This window comes from Ammodytes marinus, assembly GCF_949987685.1.
Source record: "Ammodytes marinus genome assembly, chromosome: 4".
Lineage (NCBI taxonomy): Eukaryota > Metazoa > Chordata > Actinopteri > Uranoscopiformes > Ammodytidae > Ammodytes > Ammodytes marinus.
The window spans coordinates 12,527,094-12,551,813 of record NC_137233.1 but is presented as its reverse complement, the minus strand read 5'-3'; the positions used below and the strand labels follow the sequence as shown (position 1 = coordinate 12,551,813).

General features: G+C 40.4%; 2 protein-coding genes across 2 annotated transcripts; one reads left to right on the top strand and one right to left on the bottom strand.

Moving 5' to 3' along the window:
• Nucleotides 1–207: 207 nt before the first annotated feature.
• lactbl1b (lactamase, beta-like 1b) lies at nucleotides 208–17,481 on the top strand (the record flags this gene model as incomplete). The annotated part of the gene is made up of 7 exons (XM_080025982.1): nucleotides 208–267; nucleotides 3,830–4,001; nucleotides 5,436–5,542; nucleotides 10,077–10,234; nucleotides 13,026–13,273; nucleotides 15,013–15,118; nucleotides 16,503–17,481. The coding sequence occupies 7 exons, from the start codon at nucleotides 208–210 to the stop codon at nucleotides 17,479–17,481; spliced, it is 1,830 nt and encodes a 609-aa protein (XP_079882108.1).
• A 2,032-nt stretch (nucleotides 17,482–19,513) lies between these two features.
• On the bottom strand, nucleotides 19,514–23,326 carry nmur3 (neuromedin U receptor 3; the record flags this gene model as incomplete). The annotated part of the gene is made up of 2 exons (XM_080025937.1): nucleotides 19,514–19,947; nucleotides 22,537–23,326. 2 exons carry the CDS (start codon nucleotides 23,324–23,326, stop codon nucleotides 19,514–19,516), a joined length of 1,224 nt encoding a protein of 407 aa, XP_079882063.1.
• Between the last annotated feature and the right edge of the window lie 1,394 nt (nucleotides 23,327–24,720).

Below are 24,720 nucleotides of genomic sequence, written 5' to 3'. Positions count from 1 at the left end.
ATGTGTACCAGAAATCATAGTTGCTTCTGTCGATCTCATGCACTCCGGCTCTACTTCAACATCTGTGGACCTGTTCAGACAGCTACTTCACACCAGTATGTTAAGTACACTAGACAGTGATGAAGCAAAGCAAGGCCATCAAATTGTGTGCAGAAGCTACAACTTCTAATTTTTGTTTTTCATGCAACAGCCGATTGCAGCGCAACTATGGGCAAGGCGGGGAGTAAAGTCCTTCGAGAGACCTCAGTGGATGGGGTTCTAGCGCAGGTAAGAGCAGCCACTCATTCCCGCAGACTTAAAAACACAAAAGCATACAGGAATTGAATTCTCAATACAAAAAGTATTGAGAATTAAAAATATACTAAGGCATGACATTGCAGGTGAATGGGGTACAATGTTTATCTTCTAGATACTGTTATGAAACTTTGCCAGTTGAGTACTTGCATTCTTCTTCTTTTTTTTTACAATATTATCCGGTTTTTTCAATGGTAGAATAAATATGCAAATGTTGCAATATCTATCTTATTAGGGCCCGAGCACCGACCGGTGCGAAGCCCTATTGAAACCGCCAGGATTCTTATTCTTCTTTATTATTTGTAGTCATTTTTGGCACTTTTCACCCCCTTCCCGTCATGCAAAACTTGAAAAACTCATGAAACTTTAATTCATCGTAACTCAGGCTGTGTTATACCTAGCTGCACCAAATTTAAACCCCAAACGTATCTTTGCAGGCACCACAAAAAAGCCTCTTGAAGCCCCACCCCAAAATCAACAGGAAGTCTTTTAATTTGAAATATGTGAATTTCTGACTCGAAAATCATCACAATGTTCAAAAATTAATAACTCCTAGCAGGAACATATTTAGCAAAACGAAAACTCTAGGGACACTGATAAGACAATGAGGATACACCAAAAAAAAAATGTTGATTCCGAATTACTATGACGCAATGCCGGACGATATTCGCCAAAATTCCGTCATAGTCATAACTCCACATTACATTGCAGGATTGCAGAGTAAAGTGCACACATAACAACTTTCTGTGCAAAAAAAAATATGATAGGGTATGTCCTCCCACATGGAAGATGATATACCCGAAAGCTCGTTTTAATCGGAACCACCGTCTTGCAGCACCGGCGCCTCATTCGCCAAAAAACATCAAAAACGGACGCTATGAACCCTTTACTTGATCATAACTCAGGCTGTGTTACACTTAGATGCACCAAATTTTATACAGCAATGTAATAATCCCCAGTACAAACAAAAAAGCCTCTTGGCGCCCCGCCCCAAAATCAACAGGAAGTGTTCTATTTTGAAATATTCGATGGAGCAACACGTTGCTGTTTTGTTATTTTTTATTTTATGTTATGCAATCTCTGAAAAAAACACAATGAATCTTGGGATATGTTGGGCCACGAAGGATACATCTGATGCAGCCTTCAAAACCGTGAAACGAAGGCTGCATTTCTCGGCCGCATATGAGGAGCCTTGCAAGGAGCCTTGCAAATGGGACAGCCTTTGCGCGCCGCTATGACGCAATCGGTCTTCAAATGCAGCCTACGTAGGCTGCAACCCCTGAATCAAGACACAGCAACAGTCTCATCTTCTCCCAATTTTGTATGGTTAATGAGACCCAAGGCCTGATGAGGTCCACATCAGAGTGCCTTGAGTACCTATTAGTCCAGCAGATATCTGAATGCATTTAGCTTTGTATAAAAAAAAGCAAAATGCATTCAGATATCTGCTGGACTAATAGGGCTCCCTATTTGTCCATTCTATCCACTCCATCCTAAACCAGATATACACCGGATCCAAAAAACGCAATTTATCTTAGGGGGTTAGTAACTTCATGAGCTGAAAAAAGTGATTTCGCTACCAACCCGTCACTGCTATCGTGATTTTTCTAGTACTAGGGGTTTATACCTTGCCAAAAAACAATGATAGCATTTTCCCCCCAGATGATACCGATCAACCCCCCTGGCTCATGGACTAATTTGCATCATTTTAAAATTAAAAATCAAAATTTTGGATAAAGTTTCAATTTTCTAAATCAAAAAATACTACTTACAGATCTTGAAAATGCATTTTCTGTATGTTTTTAAGAACTGCATGTATCATTCATCATTCAAAACTCCTTCTGTAATAATATTTAGAATGGTGCTCAGGATGCTTATTGAAAGTGTAGCTGATCAAAGTGCTTTAGAAGTGGAGATTTTTGGTTCAGAGTTTTGAAAATAACTACAGTAATGTTGAATGGCCATTAAAGACGGTTATAGGGAAATATACAGAACCAAACAGACAGGGTTTGTGTTGGGTCTAGTACATTTTGGAACTTTTATTTGTGTGTGTGTGTGGGGGGGGGGGGGGGGGATGGGTTGGGTGGTGAAATGGGCCAGCTGCTGTGCCATGCAGCCTTTACAGGTTACGCAACCAGGATCAGCTGCAGCGTGCTTTCACACTTCATTTTCCCGCACGGCATCATCATACATATAATCATGAAAATGCACTACTGAGCTTTGGGTTAACCATTAATATCTTGGGATTAAGCTGAGTGAAGAAATTATACTCACTCGATGTTCCCAATGAGTAACAGTATGAAACGTAATTAATAGCTGAGATTTTCAAAATGTGCTTGATTGAGATAAAGATAAAAAAATCAGTGAATAAAATACCAGGTGGATGTTATTTTTCTACGCAGATTTTTTTTAACATATTTTAAAACATGTTTTATTAAAGTATTACCTGGAATGACCAACTATACATATTAAACCAGAAATACTTCTTATATGAACCTTAAGCGGCATTGCTCTTGATTACCAAATTGAGATGAGACACTTTTGGTCAAACTGCTTGGCAAGTTTTATATTTCACATCTTGCTGTTTGTGGTACATAACTACTGGTATTGGTATTTTGTTTGCCAGTGAGTTCAATTACTGTTCTTGTGACAAAAAAAATCTAAAATAAATACATGCAATCCCCTGCTTTTGGACTCTTGCATGTCCTTTTGTGCAGTTTGTGCTGTGTGTCAGTGGTCGGACTGAAAAATGCTGTTGACAGAAGTGCGTGTTGTTCTAGATCATTATCTAAATTACCCTAAATATATCAAATGATCTGTCATTCCCTCACCCCCGAGCATTGTCATTTTCAGATCATGCTCTGGCTGCGTCTTGTATTTGCTGAGTTGGTGCCATCTTTGTCAGCTCGTGGTGGTTGCCTCTGCAAGGCGAAGCTGGACTGAAGTGAATTGATTCACAGAGATTAGGGATTAGGACTTCCCCCGGCCGCTTCGGTGGAGTAAATCTGGGGATTATGATGTCAACAGCCTGTGGCTGCAGAGGAGGAAATTGAATTGTGAGGGAAGGGAGCACCCATAGCTCGGGATTACAGCACAGTCAGTAAGAAATCAGAGATGAGACTCTGTGTCTGTGCCTTCCTCCTGCTCAGGAAAACCTCCATGGGACACCATCCACTGCCTTTGGGCTTTAGGAATCACTCACACAGTAGAACCAACTTGGAGTAAATGTTTAGGATGTCCATTGAGTGATAAGAAGATTTCTGTGTCGCTGGTAATCCAGTCTATCTTGCTGCTCTGGCCTGTGCAGAATCAGGTGGTGAGTACTGTTAAATGTAGCAGGGATCACTCGTAAAGGGAACCAGGTGATAAGGATGTATGCCTTTTCTTTTTTTAACCAACAGATAACCTGGAGGAGAATATCTGCTCAGAGAATCTACAAATATGGGGCATTTTTTAGAAGTGTATAACCAAACAATTTGGCTAACCTACTGTGTGTTGTTGTATGTTTTTGTGTCTGTCTGTCTGTGTGTTCAAGCCAACACCTGCTGTAGCTGCTCCCGCTGCCATCGTCAAGCCCGGTGGACTCACTAAAACCAACAAGATGAAGGTGAAATGGACTCAGCTGGGTTTGGTGTTCTTCCTCGTTTTGTCACTGGTGATGACAGGATGCTTCTTATGGCAATTTCTACTGCCAAAACTTTTGCCAGGTAAACACAAACTCTGATGATAAAATGTGGATGGAGCATGTTGCATTTGCTGCAAGTGTTTTTTTCTTTAGGCATTAAGGTCTGTCTTTCATGATGGAGCTGCACTAACCACTAATAGTGAGCCTTGGCCTATTTGGGACTAGTCTATTTTAACGCCTCACACTTTAAGACTTTGCATGTTTTAAGACCTTAAACCATTTAAGTATTTCATTGTTTTTTGACACTTGATTTGAATCTCGCCCTTGTGGAAGAAGTTTTTTGGTTGAAGAAAACTTCACGAAAGTCCAATATGAAAACAAATCTTTACTTAGTTCCAAAAGACAATACAGATGATTATGGTCAGCATTTATGCATGGAGAAAAATCCATAGCATCCTGCTCAGAGCAATGCCAGGGTCTTGACTGACTTGTATACAGAAAATGAGCTCCAGAATGGTTGACATAGATAGGTAGAATAACAATGGAACAATCAAGTTTGGCTCTTGATGACATTAATGCTAATTTGAGTCTTGGAGCTTCCAGGATGGCTCACACATAGTCAGCCCACATCAAATTGATTTAATTACAATAGAAAATCCAGACAGGATACACCAGTAGTTAAGATGAGAGGAAATACACTTCATACAATGATCAAATAATGAATGTAGAAACTAGAGTAGAATTAAACTAATCAATATAAAATTGGCTTCCACACCCTTGAGGACTTGCTTGAGGAGGGTCCCTGAAACACTTGAAACAGCTCTGCGTAACACACTAGTTTTACATGTTAAAACCGTAAGCTACTGATTTTATCAAAGAATAAAGGTGAAATACTTTTTTAAACTGTCAGAAAATCAGTGTGCAAGTCAAACACAGTGCCAGACCATGTCAACCGCTTAACTCTGCAAGTGGGCTTTTATCATGTAAAGTATCACCTCATCAGTTTCCTGGCCAAGTTGCTTTGTTCTCCAAAGCACAGTCCAGGTTTATAACTCCATATTATTCTAGAGTGAAGGCACATCGGGTGACATTATTAATAGGAAAAAGGAAAGCTCCATAGTCTCTTATTCATATTTTCTGATGCACAATGTTCCGCATGTATAGTGGTCCTATACAATGTAAAGGCAAATAAGGTCCTGAGTACAATGAAAAATATTGAAATATTGTCCATTCAGAGTTCACAGTGGGACCAGGCTTTATCTCTTTTGATAATGCGAGTTGTGTATCATACATCTAGTCAAATTGTAAGGCGTAAAATCCACGGGGTTCATTAGGAAGCAGAGAAAATGAATAGCCTAATGCCTTGAGCCAACAAATTACACCACGCTATGCTATTGTGTAGTGCCTCAGATACATTATAATATCAATACCAAGTGGGTATTACAACAGTCTCTCCCCCTGTGATTCCCCTGCTCTTTCTTTCTCTTTCTTCTTTTCTCCTTTTTTTCCATCAAAGATGATGAGATGGGTCGTAATTCCAAATCAGAGATGATGTGTCCCCGCTTCCCCGAGCCTCTGGCGCTTGAGCATCCTATCCCCAGTCTGAAAGAGGCCCTGGAAAAGGTGAGCAGAGGGCAGCACTCACCCCGCACAGATTTAAAGCTAAGGTTGTATTTTCTGCAATTCCCACTGAAGTCTGGGGAAGATTTGCAGGCTGACATGCTCGGTAATCCTACACACCAACTGCAGTCGCATTCGACAGGAGGAGATTAAACATGCAGATGAAAAACTGTGAGTGTCTGTCCGAGGAAAAAGATTTGTTTCTGTACACGGGTAACAGCAGTGTTACCAGTTGATCGCCCACACGCATAGAAATACAATGCAGAACTGCACGCAGAGAAAGAATTGGGGAATATCAGCATCAGATCATTTTTTAAAGAGATAACTATTAATTCAATAGTTTAAGTTTGAGCAGAACTTCCTACATTTCTGTTTGCAGAAAAGCAAAATTGCTGTCGGTCATCTCTGTAACCAAACACTCCAAGCCAAATCAGGAATGGAAATAATTAGCATATATTGATATGGTTGATATTCATTACAGGGGAACATTTGAGACAATTAATTTCAAAGAATATTTTAGATGTACCTGTAGATTTCACTTACCAAGCTTATGTAATTGATTTCTACTGTTAAATTCATAGGAAGATGTCTTTATAAAACTGATATATTTGTCAAAGTTGTACATTTACAGTAAGTAATATCTGGGTTTTTGATATTGGCTGATACCAATACTACTGTCTGATATCAGAATTACGTTGTGTTATACATTTCTTTGTTTGTGGTGATGTTATGTGTAGACTTAGACTTTAGACTTTAGACTTTATTGTCCCCAAGGGGAAATTCTTTTCCACATCACATGTACATTTATGGGCTGCACGCCGACAGACAATAGACAGACACAAAGTAAACATACATACAGGATATATAAACAGGGTGGGACTGGGGTGATTTATCTTGGCCTTTTGTTGAGGGCTGCTATGGCTGCAGGCACCAGGCTTTTGCCATAGCGAGCCCTCCGGCACAACAGGGACCTGTACCTGCGTCCGGAGGGCATGACAGTGAAGTGGCAGTTGAGTGGGTGTGTGTTGTCCTGTGCTATTGTAAGTGCGATGCGTGAGATGGCCTTGACATTGAGCTCTGACAGTGTGGGTGTGGGGAGACCGATTAATTTGGCAGCAATGTTTGTGACACGTGTGAGTTTGACCCGGTTTTTGACAGTGAGCATGTTAAAGAAGCAGGTGGAACAGTAGAGCAGGATGGGCTGGACAATACTTTGATACAACAGAAGGAGGAGATGGGGTGCAACATAGAGTCCTTTAAGTTAAGTAAGGTTAGGAAGGCGTAAGCAAGATAGCTATTTTTAATTTAAAAAAGCAACAAATAAACAAAAATTAATGAAAGTTTATCTTAACTGCTTTGAACGGTTTGAATACAAACTAAACAAACTAAAACATACTGCCCCTACAGTACATAGCTCTCACCTGTGTCACAGCCACACACATGGATGGTGAGTGTTCCCGTGGAGCTGAGGGAGAAAAACACATGAGTGTGAGTTCATATTTGAAGAACAAAACCACTGCTCCCTGAAATCTTTTTATTTTTTACCAAGATGTGACTGAATTGACAGAACTCCATTGAGTGTGTACTTCGAGTCCATTACCATAATCAAGTAGAACAAGTAAGCATTTTGACTAGAATGTCCCTGAAAATCATAGTTATCTTGACCTGACATTTTACAATGTACAATGGTTGACATTTGATTCAGAAAAATAAAAATTATTTCTTCAAGAAAAGGGCAAGGGGCTCAACGGAGAGAGAAAAGGGTGGTGGTGAGTGAACATCCTTTTCACTCATAGTCTGAATACATCTTTTGCCACCATGCTTAGTTCAAGACCTCCAGACAGACATTGTCAGGTTTGTCAATTTTGACTTTGGGGTTGAGTGATTTCACCACAGGAATAAACTGCGTTTGTGCGATTAACATTCATCATGTGTTTTTTTTTCAAGCAAACACAAAACAGGACAGAATATGAATGAGAGGAGCCCGTGTTTGAAATTAAACTTCACCCGTGTGTATATATGAGCGCTCTACATACAAATAAAACTACATTAGTATAAATTAGTATAATCAAGCTGTTAGTAAAAAGTTAATACTTGTTCTGAGGAAAAATGGCCCCTGTGACTAAGATATGACATTTGTAGGTTGTTAATATACAGTCATATGAAAAAGTTTGGGAACCCCTCTCAGCCGGCATTATAATTTACTCTGCTTTCACAAAAAAAATATAAAAGTGGTATGTCTTTAATTTACCAGGAACAGTTAAGTACTGGGATGTTTTCCAAACAAAGATTTTTTGAAAAGCAGTATTTGGTTGTATGAAATAAAATAAAATGTGAAAAACTGGCTGTGCAAAAATATGGGTACCCTTGTGGTTTTGTTGATTTTAATGCCTGTAACAGCATGTAAAACTGATGATTTTAAACACAAAGTTGGTTGGATTATGTTGTTAAGCCTTGAACCTCATATAATTGTCTGTTTAATCATGAGAAAATGTATTTTAGGTGCCTAAATGCAAGTTGCACTTCTCTTTGACTCTCTGCTGAAGTGAGACAGAATGGGATCATCAAAACAGCTCCCAAAAGATCTGAAAAACAAAGATTGTTCATTGTCATGGTTTAGGGGAAGGCTACAAGAAGCTTTCCCAAAGGTTTCAATTGTCAATTTCGACTGTAGGGAACGTTGTCAGGAAATGGAAGGACACAGGCATAGTGGCAGTTAAACCCAGGCATGGCAGACCAAGAAAAAAACAGGAGCGGCATAGGTGGAGGATTGTGAGAATGGTTGCACACAACCCACAGATCACCTCCAAAGGCCTGCAAGAACATCTGGCTGCAGATGGTGCAGATGGTGCATCTGTACATCGTTCAACAATTCAGCGCAATTTGCACCAAAACATCTGCTTTTTATAAAGACCAAATAACTTAATTTTTGTCTCATCAGTCCAAAGCATTTTCTTCCAATATGAAGCTGGCTTGTCTAAATGAGCTTTTGCATACTCCATGCAACTGTATCTGTGGCGTGGGCGCAGAAAGGCCTTCCTTCTCATCACCCGGCCATACAGATGTTTTGGTGCAAATTGCACTGAATTGTAGAACCATGTACAGATACACAATCTACAGCCAGATGTTCTTGCAGGTCTTTGGAGGTGATCTTTGGGTTGTGTGCAACCATTCTCACAATCCGCCGCATATGGCGCTCTTGTACTTTTCTTGGTCTGCTAGACCTGGGTTTAACTGCAACTGTGCCTGGGTCCTTCCATTCCCTGACAACGTTCCTTACAGTAGAAATTGACAATTGAAACCTTTGGGAAAGCTTCTTGTAGCCTTCCCCTAAACCATGACAATGAATAATCTTTGTTTTTAAGATCTTTTGGGAGCTGTTTTGATGATCCCATTCTGTCTCACTTCAGCAGAGAGTCAAAGAGAAGTGCAACTTGCATTTAGGCACCTAAAATACATTTTCTCATGATTAAACAGGCAATTCTATGAGGTTCAAGGCTTAACAACATAATCCAACCAACTTTGTGTTTAAAATCATCAGTTTTACATGCTGTTACAGGCATTAAAATCAACAAAACCACAAGGGTTCCCATATTTTTGCACAGCCAGTTTTTCACATTTTATTTTATTTCATACAACCAAATACTGCTTTTCAAAAAATCTATGTTTGGAAAACATCCCAGTACTTAGCTGTTCCTGGTAAATTAAAGACATACCACTTTTATATTTTTTTTGTGAAAGCAGAGTCAATTATAATGCCGGCTGAGAGGGGTTCCCAAACTTTTTCATATGACTGTACATTATTTGTCTAATATTGTATTTGTTATCTGCGTATTTATTAGTCTTTATTCACTATTTAAGGAATTGCTCCCGAGAGTTAGCTTGCACCCTGCGTGGTAGCTGCTGCTATCGGTGTATGAATGTGTGTGTGATTGGGTGAATGTGTACTACAAAACAATGTAAAGCGCTTTGAGTCTGTGAAAAACCAGGGAAAAGCGCTATATAAGTGGAGTCCATTTACCATTTACTATTGAAGTTGCACAAAAATCGGATTTTTGAGGAGCGAGAAAGAAAGAGACAGCAGAGTGTGGGAATTTAGCGCATGTCATGTGTGCTGATGTTGTGTTCTCTTATGCGGTTTGAATTTTGAGAAGAACTTTAAATAAGGTAACGTACAATGTAACCGTCAACAGAAATCTAAACTTTAATATAAATCCAATATGGATATTTGAGATTTAATAACACTATTGTACCATGGAATGAAAAGGCACCATTAGATATAAAACTGACTTCAGGCCGTGTACAAAAATGTATAATAAAACATTAAAATCAATATCACTCACGTGTCTGTATGCTAACAATGAATCTACTGGCAGAAGCCGGTTAGCTTAGCTTAGCATAAAGACTAGAGGCAGGGGGAAATAATGAGCCTCACTTCCTTGAAGCTATTTTTAATGAAGAACTCTACACATACACCCAACTTAACTGAATAAAGATTTCAAAAGGAGCTCCTCACTCTATACTCTGTCTCTCCCAGGTGGACATTTTACTTCGGCAGAGCATCAACCCCATCAGTCTTCCGTCTCTGTCGGCCATTGTGATCTTAAACGACACTGTGTTGTGGACCGGAAACTTTGGGAAAAGGAATGGCACTGACCCTAACTCAGGACCCCCCAACGAGTACACAATTTACAGGTGAGACCTGCACATGATTTTTGCAAGAAATAGAGACAATTTGTTCTACAACACATTGCCCTGTGTCCATTATTACGTTTTCTTCATGTTTGAATGGAAAACTGTCCAGTAATGCATGTTTATTCCCCAACATGTAGATTAAAATGCTGTTCGTCCACGCTGCCAGTAATTCACTTCTGGTGTGAAATTGTAGCAAACGCTGCTGTTCACTAACCAGTGTCTCTTTGATTGTTGCACGCACATTGCTTCCTGTTTTTCGCAGGAAGCAATGTGTTTTCATCACAGGATGAATATTATTAGATACATCTTAAATAATTGTTAAGGGGGCAACTAAGCCACATCTGCAAGGCAGCTCCTGACCTTGATCTGTAACTGATGTCGGAGCATGATGGCGATCATGTTACCCATGATGTAACAGCTCAGTACTCATTGATTTATCAGTACATGCCATCTTGGTTTTACTGTGCTTTCAGTTCCCCTGGTGACCTGCACTGTGAAACACTCACAATGTGTGTCTGCAGTTGAAAAGAGTATTGTAGGGTTAAGGATATGACAGCAATTCACAGTAATTTTGGACAAATCAAAAAAGATCACATGGCGTCTCTGAGCAGAGTGGTGAAAAGTCTTCTGAACTTGTAAGATATGTGAAACAGCATAAAGAACTACATTTCCTGTTACTGACACAGCATGAAGACAATGTGGGAGACCTGATGCAAACCAGATCAAGTTTTAGGAGAAGTAGCCTATGCAACCATAGGTTGCATAGGCTACCTATGGTTGCCATATGGTTAAAATCAGTTTATTTTTGTATAGCCCAATATCACAAATTGGCATTTGCCTCAGTGGTCTTTACATTCCATACAATATGATACAATATGATACAATATGACACCCTGCCCTTACACCCTTAGCTCGGCTGAACATAAACTCCCAGTAAAAAACCCTTTACCGGGATTAAAAAGAAATGTTTGAAGAAATCTCAGGGAGAGTTGACAAAGTAAGGGATCCCTCTCCCAGGACGGACATGCTGCAATAGATGTCATAAGTAGAGAAAATCACAAAGGATTTTGATCATTGACCAGATGTTTACATAATACTAAAGTAAAGCGTGAATAGTGTGGATGCAGGAGGACTTCAGATGCTGCCAGGGGGAGCCGGATCCACACCGTCTCGTTTCACCAGGGAAATTAAAGGTTTCCAGCGCCGGGATTACATCCCACGTCTCCAGGCGGCGTCTTTAACCACAGCAACATCTTCCGCGTTGATGATCCAAAAATTAAATGAAATTAAATTAAAAGGAGACTTTTTTTTTTTTTTCTGCAGCATGTGGTATTTGTTAAGTGGAGGCAGACACTAGGCTCGTTCGACCTCCGTTGTGGCTCGTCTGGAAAGTAGACGAGAGCAGCCGAGTGCAGTCGGGGGAGTGACGAAAAAGCCTGACAGAAGCCGGACAGCTCGTGCCGTCGGAAGTAGCGTCTTTGTTGCGGATGCAGTTCGTTTTCTAGTTTTATTTTGAAGGCCCATTAGAAACATATTCGTAGAAGAGCTACACATGCTACAACCGATTAGAAGCAGAACACAACACAAAGACGAGTAAACACTTTAAAAGCGAGGGGCATTTTCAAAACAAGAAACGAGATATAATATCCCCATTCCCCACACATCTTTATCTTTCTTGTTACTTTACTAGAAAACCTACTTTTAAGTGATAAAGAATGATTTACTAATCCAAATAAAGGAGGTTTAGTATTTCTCCCTTCACATAACGAATATGATCGGCCTAAATAAAGTTAAAGAAGGTCTAAGAAAATATCCCTTATTATTATTGTAGAGATGGATATGATGAACTGTATTATGATGTGTAACAACAAACAAACTACTTGTTGTAGTTTTGGTCTGGCTTTGCGACACTACATGTAAAATACAATTCACAGACCATTTAGATCACTGGAAATAAGCCTATTATTTAATCTTAATGGTATAAAGATATCACTTCACCAAGATCTTATGTGACTCAAGTTTGTGGTCACTTTTAAATAAATCTATACAGGAGAGTTACACATCCAAATTATTTCTATGTCAAGGGTTCAGATCAGTGGAGGTTTAACTCTGATTAAGTACATTTATGCATACTGTGGCGGCCTCATGATTAAACATAAATTAAAATCAAAAAGAATGGATCGTAATTTAATTTTGAGCGGTGACGTCAGACTTTTGCCTAACCAATTGGGGAAACGCATCAAAGGCACGGGGTTTAAACTCCCAATTAGCGCTCAGCTCCGCCTGTCAGCAAGACGTTTCCCATCAGACATTTCGCTCCCGCAGCCCGTGGGGAGCATAGACTTTATAATGTCTATGGTGGGGAGCAACTGCAGCGACTTGCTCCAGTGTCTGTGTCCGTCTTGATACCGCGGGACTTCAAAGTCTCAAGCAGCCGAGCCGCAGCCAGCCGCGGGTGCAAGTGGGACAAAAAGTCTAACCATAATGCTGTGCGCTCAGCAAGACGAGCGTCATAATTGCGCAGGTCTTAGCAAGACGGCGACAGGTCGAACGAGCCTATTCTTTGCCATGTCCACAGTGTCTCAAAACAAGTACTATGTAACAACATATATAGTTGTTTTAGTACATCATGAGCAATTTCCTGAATGTTAATGAAGGCTTGATGAAAGTGAGACAAAAAGAAGCAGTCAGGCAAGACTCAAGAGTTTGCAAAAAGAAAAATAAACTGCATCAGTGTGCCCAACATAAAGACACTTGTGAAGTTTTATAAAACAACTGTCTGCCTTTTTAGAATCGCCAGCCTGTCCAAGATCTTCCCGACGCTGATGATGTACAGGTTGTGGGAGGACGGGAAGATTGGCTCCCTAGACGACCCCCTAGAGAAATACGTGGAGAACTTCACCATCAAGAACCCCCTCGGGAAGACGCGAGACTCGGAGCTGAAATATGTGACCGACGGCCTGATATTCCTGGACAGCGGGGAGGTTCAAATCCGCTCCTCCTCAGTAACCCTTCGTAGGATGGCCAGCCAGCTCTCAGGTACATACAGCAGAGTGAATTCCAGAGTGAGAGATTGCTGAAACAAAATGCAAGTCTCCGACATCTAATGAGAATACATCCCTCAGGTCAAACAAACATTCAAACAAAAGAGGAGAAGGAAGAACAGTTTCTGGGGTATTTGAAACAAAAGTCAAGACATTTACAAGATATCTAAGGATTTGTTTCCCCTTTTAGAGCAGTTATAATGAATTGAATAATTGTTAAAGTAATTTTTTAAGCACAGTCGTAACATTTCATTTGAACATGTCATGGTTTTGGAGGTTGGAGACTTGTTTCTTTTTTAATACTATACTTACTATTAATGATGCAAAAAATATAACCCCAAACATCTGCGAGGAACCGTAAATGTCTAAAAAAAGATATGAAATGACTGCAAGAACATTTTGGAGATTAAAATGGATAGCAGCATTCAACACAAAAGAGATACAGCAAGACAATGTATGTTCATGCATGAACAGCAAGAGGCAACTGTCTGAAAAAGCATTTCCTTTTTTCATCCCTTACAATGTGTAATGAATATAGAAGAATAGAAAATATGAGAGAAACGCCTGAAGCAAGAACAGTCATGAATATTAAAATATCGCACAATGTCTCAGCTTGTCAATTTCTGGCTGTGTTCGGAAAGCCATACTAACGTCCTACTCATACTCATTTTGACTTCAATTTGAGTATGTGACGGTTGGGTATGCGAGTTTGGGTATGCGAGAAATTCCCGGATGAGTACTAACTTCCGGGAAGATTTTGGGTATGAATCGATTCTATACTTTACCTACTCAACCGCCCCACAATGCACTGGGTCAATTCTACCCGCACAGGAAAATTAAATATTTTCGAGCAAGTGCTAGGCAACGACATTGTTTGGGGTCCGCGATCTGACAACTGTACGTGCAGTCATTCATAAACTCTTACAATAGATAAGAGATGAAGATAAATACCTAACAACATTAGAGTTACTAAGTGAAATGAGTGATGTGAGGCTGATAGTGGAGATCAGAACAGATCGCTGTTCCACACAACGCGGCTCGCCCAGCTCAACTCACAGACAGCTGAGTGCTGTCTGATGAGCCGGACAGAGAGCGTCGTCGGAGGGATCCTCCGCCTCAAAACATAATTATAAAACAAGAGGTCTAAAACACAGATGATGAACACAGGACTATAAAAATCTAGTTCAATATCTAACCTGTAGAGGGCGGTTATACGCTAAACACTGCCTGAATCTTACAAGAAGAAGAAGAAATTCTTCATTGCTTGAGTATACTTCAACTGAAAACGTTTCGACGCACCTCGCATACGCAATCGATCTTTGAATAGACAGTATGCAGTATATAGATGGTGAGTATGTAGGATGTAGGACGCAAGTATGGCTTTCCGAACACAGCCTCAGTGTTCATTCTGAAGAATGAACTCTGAAATTAAAACTTAGCTACACACTACTTTTCAAAGGCAAAAAGAAAATGTCCAGCAGTTAAGTAAAAAGTGAAGAAAAGCATTAATGTCCCAAGCATGACAGACAGACGAAAAGAATGTACCGGTAATGTCTTGTTCGTTCAATCATAGTTCATCTTTTGTATTTTTCCTGCTTTCATCTAAACCACTTTAACATCGTCATAGTCTGATCTGACCATGAGTTTTCATGAGAGATAGCAGCAGAACACTGGCTTACTGGTTGTGATTGCAGTTTCATCTTATTTAACACTGTTTACCATGGGCTGATTCAGGCCTACCCAGAAGACTCCGGGCCACAAATCTGCTATGGAAAGGAAAAACACAATCTGCGATCGATCTGCTACAAGATGACGTCCTTGTCGCAGACCCAGGCACCAAGTAAGCTTTGTTTTGCAATGTTTGTTTCAGTTTTTCAATATGTATGTTTATTGTGCATTCTGGAATGGTAAATCGTATAAAAATGCATGAATGTCGTTTCATGGTTGTCTGTTTATTGACCCAGATTTAGTACAAGCATAGTGTACAGGTGAAAGACAGTGACCACTGATGTTTAGCCTTTCATTTAGCTTGAGGATTAAATGTCAAATGTAACTGGCACAGATCTTACTAAACATATAATCTCTCCAACGGTGCATGCTGCATTACACTGACCTTTTAAGTAAAGAGAAATGTTCACAGAGACCAGGTATCAAAGGTAAAAGCTTTTTGGACTTGATAAAAGATCAAACATAAAAATTTCAAAAACCTTATAAAACAGTGACGTCATGCCTCAAGGGCAACAGTAAATAAACTGCTTGGAAATGTGGCTATGGAGGGCCTTATTTGCTGACAAAAACATACTTTGTGTAATCTCTGTCTAGTTTGACATTTTAAGAAATTGCTGTCTTGTCAAGAGTTAGAAGAAAATATTGATACAAGTCATCATTCTCATGTATGCAAGGTAACCATTAAGCTACAGCCAAAAACAGTGTACTGCCCTGGCAGCGCGTATCCTGGAGCACGGCTTGACAGCCAGCTAACATAGATAAAGTCCAATATTGAAATGAAGAACCAAGGCTTGCTTTTCTTTTATCTTCAGTGTATCTCCACTGGTTTCTTTATCATTGTAAAACTGTAACATACATATAAACATAAATCAATATACATACATCACCAGAACCATACAGACATTAAAGGTCACATGTTGTGCTAAATGCACTTTTTAAATGTGTTCTAACATATCCATGGGTCCACGGTGTGCCTAGAGACTGCCAAAATATTTTAAAAAATAACAATCTCTCCTGTTCTCACTCTCCCCCTTTCTGAAACTGCAGTCCACCTAATAGCATAATTAACACTCAAATCTTGTTTTGATCATTGGCAAAGAAAAAAAAGAAAATGTTATTCAATCAATTATATTTGAGGTTTCCATTTTTATTAAAGAGCATGTACAATGTGAAATATAAATGTTATAATTTGATCTATTAAATCAGAATGAGCTTAAAGCTGTCCAGCACAGAAAACCCCCCATAAAACCATGTTTACCGTCATTTTTACACATGTTTTAATCAGTGAGGCTTACAGGTTTTGGTGTGAAGATTTATTTATGTAGAGACAGAGTCAGGCAACATTTTTCACCAGTTGCATAGCACCGGCTGGCTGTACCTTCATACCATACAAAACAGAGAGTGGACAATTTAATGGAAGGTCATGGTTAAATGGTTTCTTTCTCTCATGTTCTAAACCACAGGATTTTTGATCTTTTGCACTCACCTCCTTGCAGGTGTCACTACAGCAACCTTGCCTTCTCGCTGCTGGCTCACGTGATGGCAGAGCGAGTGGCCTCAGTTGATTACCAAAAGTGGATCACAGACAACATCCTGGACCGGCTTGGGATGGAGGACACAGGCTTCGACATCACCCCGGGCCTCCAGAGCCAGATGGCTGTGGGAGTGTACTCCAACGGGAAGGCAGCCCCCATCTATGACCTTGGCTGGTACAGGCCTTCAGGTCAGATGTTCTCCACCGCCGCAGACTTGGCCAAGCTCGCCATGGTGCTGTTAGGCGCCTATCCCCGCAAGCTGCTGGAGCCAGACTCGTTGAAGATCATGCTGACCCCACTCTTCAGGTGCGACAAGGACTATTTTGCCAACCGCACCGGTACGCCATGGGAGGTGAACGAGCTGCGGGGCTACGAGGTGGTGCGCAAAGATGGCGATCTGGACGGCTACTCCGCCACCTTCTCCCTGGTGCCCAGACTGAAGCTTGGTCTTGTGGTGCTCATGGCAGGCAGTCGGTCTCAAAATCATGATGTGGTCACCAAAGCCTACAACAGCATCATCCCTGCCATAGAAAAAGCCTACAGGGAGGCCAAGAAGGTCCTCTTTCCTCCCCCTAACCCAGCACCCTATGTCGGCATTTTCACTTATGGCAATATCACATTCTACGAGATCAAAGCTGGGTCGGACGGGGTTCTGATCATGCAACAGTTTGGGCCTCAGATTGAGGAGCTAATCCCAGAGAAGTACAGGACAATAAAGCTAAACCACCTGGAGGACAGGGTGTTCAGAGTGGTTTTTGAAAAAGAGTACCCTTGTCTTCTGAAAGTTGGCACAGCCTCTGTGTCCCTTGAAGCCCAAGACGGCCAATTATTTAACTTCTACACGTTTGACAAGCGGGGCTTGTCGCCTGGTTTCGATGCACCGGGACTGAACACGTATAATGTGGTCAGAATAGCTCGTAAGCCTACCTTCTCAAGCTGAGTTTCTTGCCAAAGGACAAATGGTCTATCCTTGGGAAATGTGACGAAATGCTAGCAGAAAGGTGGCTATGAATTAAAAAAGAATATAAAAAAAAAACATTTGGAGGGGGGTTGGCAGTCAAGACTGGATTGTGCTCTTTCTTGATTTACAGAAAGTACAAAGAGGAACAAAATAAGTCCTCTGTTGAGCAATGTATATGAATGTCCTGTCACACTGGTCCTTCTTCATGCCTCCTCACTAAACGTTCAGACTGTGGTGATACAGTGCTTGTGTTTTTCCTGCTTTCATTCATGTTAACTGACCTTGAGTTTTCATTAATGGTGACTACAGCAGAACATTAGCTTACTGCTTTTGATCCCTTCATATCAATATTTGCATTCATTTAACTTTATATTCTTGCATCATGACTTCAGCTCCACCAACCCTGCAGCTCATACTGTACATATTAATTATTTTCTTTGTGCTTTTATAAACTATGCCTGTCAATCAGGAAATTGAATGGAAACTTCACTTTTACTTAAATACTGATGTTAAGTCAACAATCATGCTACATGTGACTGAGTATATTGTAATATAAGATTTAAAATGTACACCAATAATAACCCATTAAGGACCGACCTCTGACACCAATATGATTAACACACTGTCTGGACTGATGCAGAAAAATTATCGATTGAAGTTTTGAAAGATAACCCTCATAAGGCAAAGGCTGATTTTTTACTTTCTACACAACATTGCCTGTCTGTTGGTGTGATGGAAATGGAATAGATATTGAAAACGTTATTATATTGACAGATTGTGACTGCAATGCTGCAGAGAAAAATAAATCTTCTGTATCCACTTTTCTGGTATTGGATGACATATTGAAACTGGCATTTTTTCTATGTAATGCATTGTTGTTAAGACCAAAGCTATGATGATGGGAGGAGAAGATCATTTGGGTCATGAAGAATTGTATGCCATACTGATACAAAACCGCACAAACATGCAAATTACACCATGAATTTTGGTTGATCTCAGATGTCAGACGAGGCTTACGCAACTTTTGAAAAAGCAAAAATCACACAGTGCAGTCATAATGATGAATAGAACGATTCTGCCAACAAAGACATCAAACGTAACCAGGTATTAAGGGGTTTGAAAATCGTGTAACAGCCACATGTGTACAGCTTCAACATTTATTTCTTATAGCATTTAAATAAAGCATTGTGCAATAGCCGTAAAAAGTTTTGAACTTTGCAACCAAAGTGAACAAGAGCTTTTTCCAGTCAATGAAATTATGTGCATGATGGCTGGCCGTGCAACAACATACAGAACAAGGTTTTTAAAAGCTCACAGTAAAGCATCACATTCATTGTTAACAAGTTTCACTTAAACAAAGGCCTGTTTTTGCTGCCAAGCCACACAAAGGTTTCACAAATAAGTGCAAAATGAATTAAGTATGACAAGCTGTTATTCAGATCCGATCTGATTGTACCTCCTCCCCCCTGGATTCTCCCTGTTAAGGCATACAGCAGTTACAGAATAAGACAGCAGGTGGTCTGTGCAGGCACTGTTGAACAATATTATCCATAGAAACGAACAAACAAACCGAATCAAAGCTTGCACACAAGAAACAATTTGACATTTCTAGAAAAAGGCTTTTGCACTTTCTTGCCGAAGGTTTGTTGAGAAGATCAATACCACTCACATTATAAAATTATAAATTTGACTTAATCTTTGGTTTTTGCACAGATTAAACAATAACGTGTGAATTAATGTGTTCATTTGTGAGATTGGAAGGTGCTGGTAGGTTGCTTTTGAAACCTTTAGACAGAGCCAGGCTAGCTGTTCCTCCTTGTTCCTCCAAGTTTTTATGCTACGCTAAGCTAACAATCTCCTAGTAGTAGCTTCATATTGAAAACAGTTTTATTGATCTCCTCATTTAACTCTTCGCACAAAATGGTACAGGCCAATATTCCTGAAAAACTCCTTTTTAGAGTATTTTCTTCATTAGCTGCTTGTTGACTTCAAAATTCAAATCAAATCTCAGTTAGAGGTCTTGCACAGAGGTCTTGCAGGATGTCTCTCCACATGTGAGGATTGCAGTGTCCATGCTCAGCGTCATGTTGGGGGACAGCAAAGGGACGAAAGCGGTGGAGCGTTTACCCTCGGGCTGAGCTCTGGAGCATGATGAGACCGAGGGATTTAGGAAAATCCTGGGCAAAGGCAGAGAGTCTCTGACAGAGCTGTTATCCTCCGTCTGAGAACACACCAGTGCTCGAAAACTCTCCCTGAAGCGTGTGGAGAGCAGGCTGTAGATGATCGGGTTGACCGCCGAGCTGAGATAGAAGAGGATGCCCGAGAGGATGTGGACGTACTGATAGACGTTGTGCATCATGTCGGTCCACTGGCTGATGGAACTCCAAAGTAGCCGCTCAATGTGGAAGGGTGCCCAACAGACTCCGAACACCGCCACCACGATCGCTGTGAGGCCAGAGAGAATGAGGCTGTTACAAAATGGGGAATTTATCACCGTTTTTTTCTCTGTTGCTGCTGCTGCTTTGTGTTGTTACATATACTTGATGGAAAGAGTGGAAACATATGGGGGGCTAATATGCCAAGAGACCATGAAACTAAAGTGAACACACCGATTTACTACAACACCCTGTCTTTGGTAGTCCTTTCCCTGTGGTTTGCTATTTTAAACAAATAAATAAAACTATAGAAAAATTCTCCAGTACTGTGTCTCGTCTCTTGCTGATAATGATATATTTGAAATAGGTTGCGGTCAGCAGACATTTGACAGGTATAATTGGGTCTTAAAACTTATGAAATCAAAGGGCATTTTATAGTAAACCCCTCTAATTAAGGAGGCCCATAAATATTCCCCAGACAAATTGCATCACAATGAATAGAGCAAAAATGAAATAACAAAATACATCTGTCGGCATCTTCACAATTGAAATCGCAGGCAGATGTATTCTGGTATTTCATTCTAGTGGCTCTATTGCTTCAAATGGAACCTGTCTAGGGAATATTGATGTAATGTGGTGGTGTATTGCTTGGCTATATGAATATTCATTATGATTAATTGTGTTTTTACCGTCTGTTTTGCCAAGGTGATTATGCACTGAGTATCTCTTGGTGCTCAGCAATTGGGACAGACCTTGCATTTATATACATATATGTATATATACTGTATATACAGTATACGTTATTTTTAAAGAATCAATCATGCCTGATGAAGGTCTGTTGACCCAAAAATAAATTATTATCAGAGAGATAGTGTGCTGGAGTTTTTTCTAAAGTGTAACTGCACCTTCCTCCGAAACATCTGTCATCGACTCAGGTGCACAGAGATCTTTTTGAACATTTTAAGAAACAAAGAAATACAAAGTCTTTCTCTCACAAATAAAAAGCTAATGTAATAATACACACGCAGGGTGCTACTAGTACATACCTTTTAAAGTACTTGCTCATTCAAATCAAACTTTATACAGATACTGATGTGTCACATTATTGGATGTGACACACCAAAGAGCTGCTAAAATGATTGATGACCAGTTGCGAAATATTGATGTATTCAAGGCATTCTTGTTATTGCCTCACTTTGCTATAATTGCTGCTATTCCCTTTTAACAGCGACAATTTAATAAGGACATAGATTGAATGAAGAAAAATCGAGTCACGTATTCACTTGAAAATTTAACAAGGTCTTACAAACTCTTGGATATTTTGGAAATGTCATGCATTATCATTACTAAGCAGGTCACTCAGCATCAGAGTTACTCAGCATCACTTCATGATGGTGATAAAGCAGTCTCACATCCTTAATAATCCATGCTTAATGCTCTCTGGGTGCCCTCGCTGAAGGAGGCACAGCAGCTGTTTACGATGGTAGACATATGGCATTAGTGTCTAGCTGACTTAGCTTTTTAGGGCGCTTGGTCTCACTCCTCACGGTGACAAGATATTTATGCATATTTATTCCTAAATGTGAGAGTGTGGCAAAACACCAACAACAGAGTCATTGATATTGGTCCGTTTACCACTTGACACACACTGACAATATCGCATTTGTATTCTGTTTCTGTATCATCTTGTTTAGTGAGTTTTGTTATTTTCAACACATTTTGGCCGCACAGCACGAGTTTGCACTGATGTATTCACTCGCACAGGTCCATGGGGAACTGAGGTTTACCAATATAAGAAGGGAGGCAATATGCCACACATTGGTAGAAACTCATCCATCATTACTTTAATTGTTTTTATGTAGTACTTGTGAATAATTCTATTTTGCAAAACATACCTGTTTGAATAGTAAGATCTTTAAGCACCCAAACAAAATTTCTCCATAATATTTCATATTTGTGATGAAATGAGCAACATTAATAGTTAAGAGCCCGCAGCTGTGTGAGGCTGTAATGCTAACATGCATGACTGACGGGCTGCTGGGAATGTCTTTAGTTTTGCAGTTACTTGACAATACAGAAAATATTGTCACATTTTAAATGTAGACGTGATAGTACTGCCGCTAGAGGTGAAGTTGAGGGAGCACAAAAGTTATTGAAGACTATGTCAACCTTATAGGAAAAGTGAGAAGTGAGCCTAGGTCAAAGGGGTTCATCCTCTGAAAAACAGTTCAGTTTTTCAGTGTGGACTAAATGTGAAACAAGCTGAATGACAAACAACTATGTAGTCAGCATGGATACAAATATTAGTTATAAATCAATATGTGTTTCAATTAGGTTTGATTGACAGTTGCATCTCCCTGGCAGACTACTTGACATCTCTCATTTGAAATGTATCAGTATTGCTTTAACCTTGGCAGATAAGAGCGTGTGCTGAATTGAGTCATTTACACTTATATATGTTCATATAATATACTATATATGTGTATATATATGTACATGAAATCTCACTAAACTCCTAAGCTTAGATGATACAATACAAAAGGGCCCGTTCAGAATATGCATGATCAAAAAAAAACAATCCACTGTTTGCTCTGGATTCCCCTCATGTTATGCCTTGTCATTGAGTAAAACAGAGAGAGAAAGAGAAAAGGACACTCACAGATCATCTTGTTGACCTGTCTCCTGCGCCCGTTAACACTGGTCATCCTCTGGTCATTGCTGCTGCTGCTGCTACAGTTCTTACCCAGGTTCTCGTTGGTTCTTTGTCTGCCCAACTGAACACCCATCACCAGGTACAACACGCTAATCACCGTCATGGGCACGAAGTAGAAGCACACAGTGGTGATCTGCATGACCATGTTATAGATCCACAGGGGCTTGAGCACAGTGCATATGGCCGACTCCTCCATCCTCTCCGGCAGGTAGAAGATGCCGTGCAGCGAGGTGTTGGGGATGGCGCAGACCATGGACACTGCCCACAGTATGGCGATGACCCGCTTGGCGCGCTGGTTGGTGGACAGGTAGCGCGTCTTGAGTGGGTACACCACGGCTATGTACCTCTCCACGCTCAGAGCCGTGACGTTGAGGATGGAGGCGAAGCAGACCGTTTCAAAGAGGAAGGTCTTGAAGTAGCAGCCGCCCTCGCCAAAGGGGAACGGGTAGTTCTGCCACAGGTCATAAATCTCCAAGGGCATGCCGAACAAAAGCACCAGGAGGTCCGATACGGCCAGGCTCAGCAGGTACAGGTTGGTGGGGTTCCGCATCTTCTTGTGCATTGCGATCACCGCACACGTGAGCAGATTCCCAAGCAGGCCGGTGAGGAAGATGAGAAGGTAAACAACGGTCACTGGGAGAAACAGAGGGGATCGTTTGGGACCCAAGATGTAAAAGAGGTTAGCTTCAGTGAAGTAGTCTTCGTTGGTGTAATTCCCTGTGGTGTTTGTGGGCATGCCGGTAGTGTTGTGCAGTTTGGATACGTTTGAAGGGGAGTCCTGCAAAGGGAGCTCCATTTCAGATAGGAAAAACCAGAGGAACAACAGGAGCTCTCAGCACATGCTGCGTCGATTTCGGGGTTTGTTCAACACAAGGGGCCTAAAAAGAGAAAAAAAGTATATGAAACAATAGGTGCTCTGACACGAGTGGTATTTGATTCATGACTCTGTAATTCACATTTTCACAGACCTTGGGACATAGTTTTGTCTGAATTTGCTATAATGTCAGGAGCATCCGGTGCAAAAATGTATTAGCCGTTAGTCAAAACACACTCTGCATGGTGATGTGAACAATGTCAATGTAATTACTTAGCAGGTATACAGTCTTTGAATGCTATAACCATATACCAGAGTTCATTATATACAATGAAATATTATTTTTACACTTTAACTTTTTATTTTTAGAAAAAGCAGAAATTATTGTATATGTACAAAAGGTTGCAGATCTCAGAACACAAAAGGAGACTCCAGACTGTTAAGCTGCTGCAATAAAGAAATTAAACCTTTTTTAAAAAAGTGCAAATCCTTCTTGCTTCAGATTCCAGACTATTGGCGACAAAAAACGCTTTCAGTTTGTCATGGATGAAGGATGATGGACATGCCTCTATGGGATGAGCATTATGACATGTACTGCATGCTAATAGTTGGATCAAATCAATCTCATCAACTGGAGACTGGAAACAGTAGAGTACACGCACTGCAATGATAGATGCTAATGACTCATAGAAAGGTAAATTTCACGGATGTCATGCATCACCCTGCAAATCCAAGGTTAAATGGCTAATGCGGTGTGAGCTGCATTGGTGTTGCATTGGAGAAAATGAATTAAAGGAATTCCAACATAATGCTGTTTATAAAAAAGGGGGGAGGGGGGTCGTGCATGCAAAATGTTTAATATTACGTTCATTTCCATTTTGAAGACTTTGAGATTGATTAATAAATGTCGGTGCTTTGTCAAACACTTAGAAGCATCAGTTGAAAAAGGAAATATGTAAATGCTGCAATGTTAATATGCATTATCTTTTCAACTTGATAGCGCACCAGCTTTCTGTAACTTTGTAACAAATACAACTCATATAGAAATACAGCTCACCTTGACGCTGCTGTTCTGCCACTGCCTTCTTATCACAAGCTCTCTGTGTTGTCATTGCTGCAAAGGAGGAAAGAAAAAGCGTAAATATGGGGAATAAACGAAAGAAAAGAGAATGCAAAAGTTATCGGAAGCGCTCCTGCATGGTCGCCACAGAGAGAAATAGGGTAGACAGACGGAGAGTCCGCGGAGGAGGACGGCACCGCGCTGAAACCACACCAACCTGAGATCGGAGACTGCGTCGAGATCTGCGCACATCTGC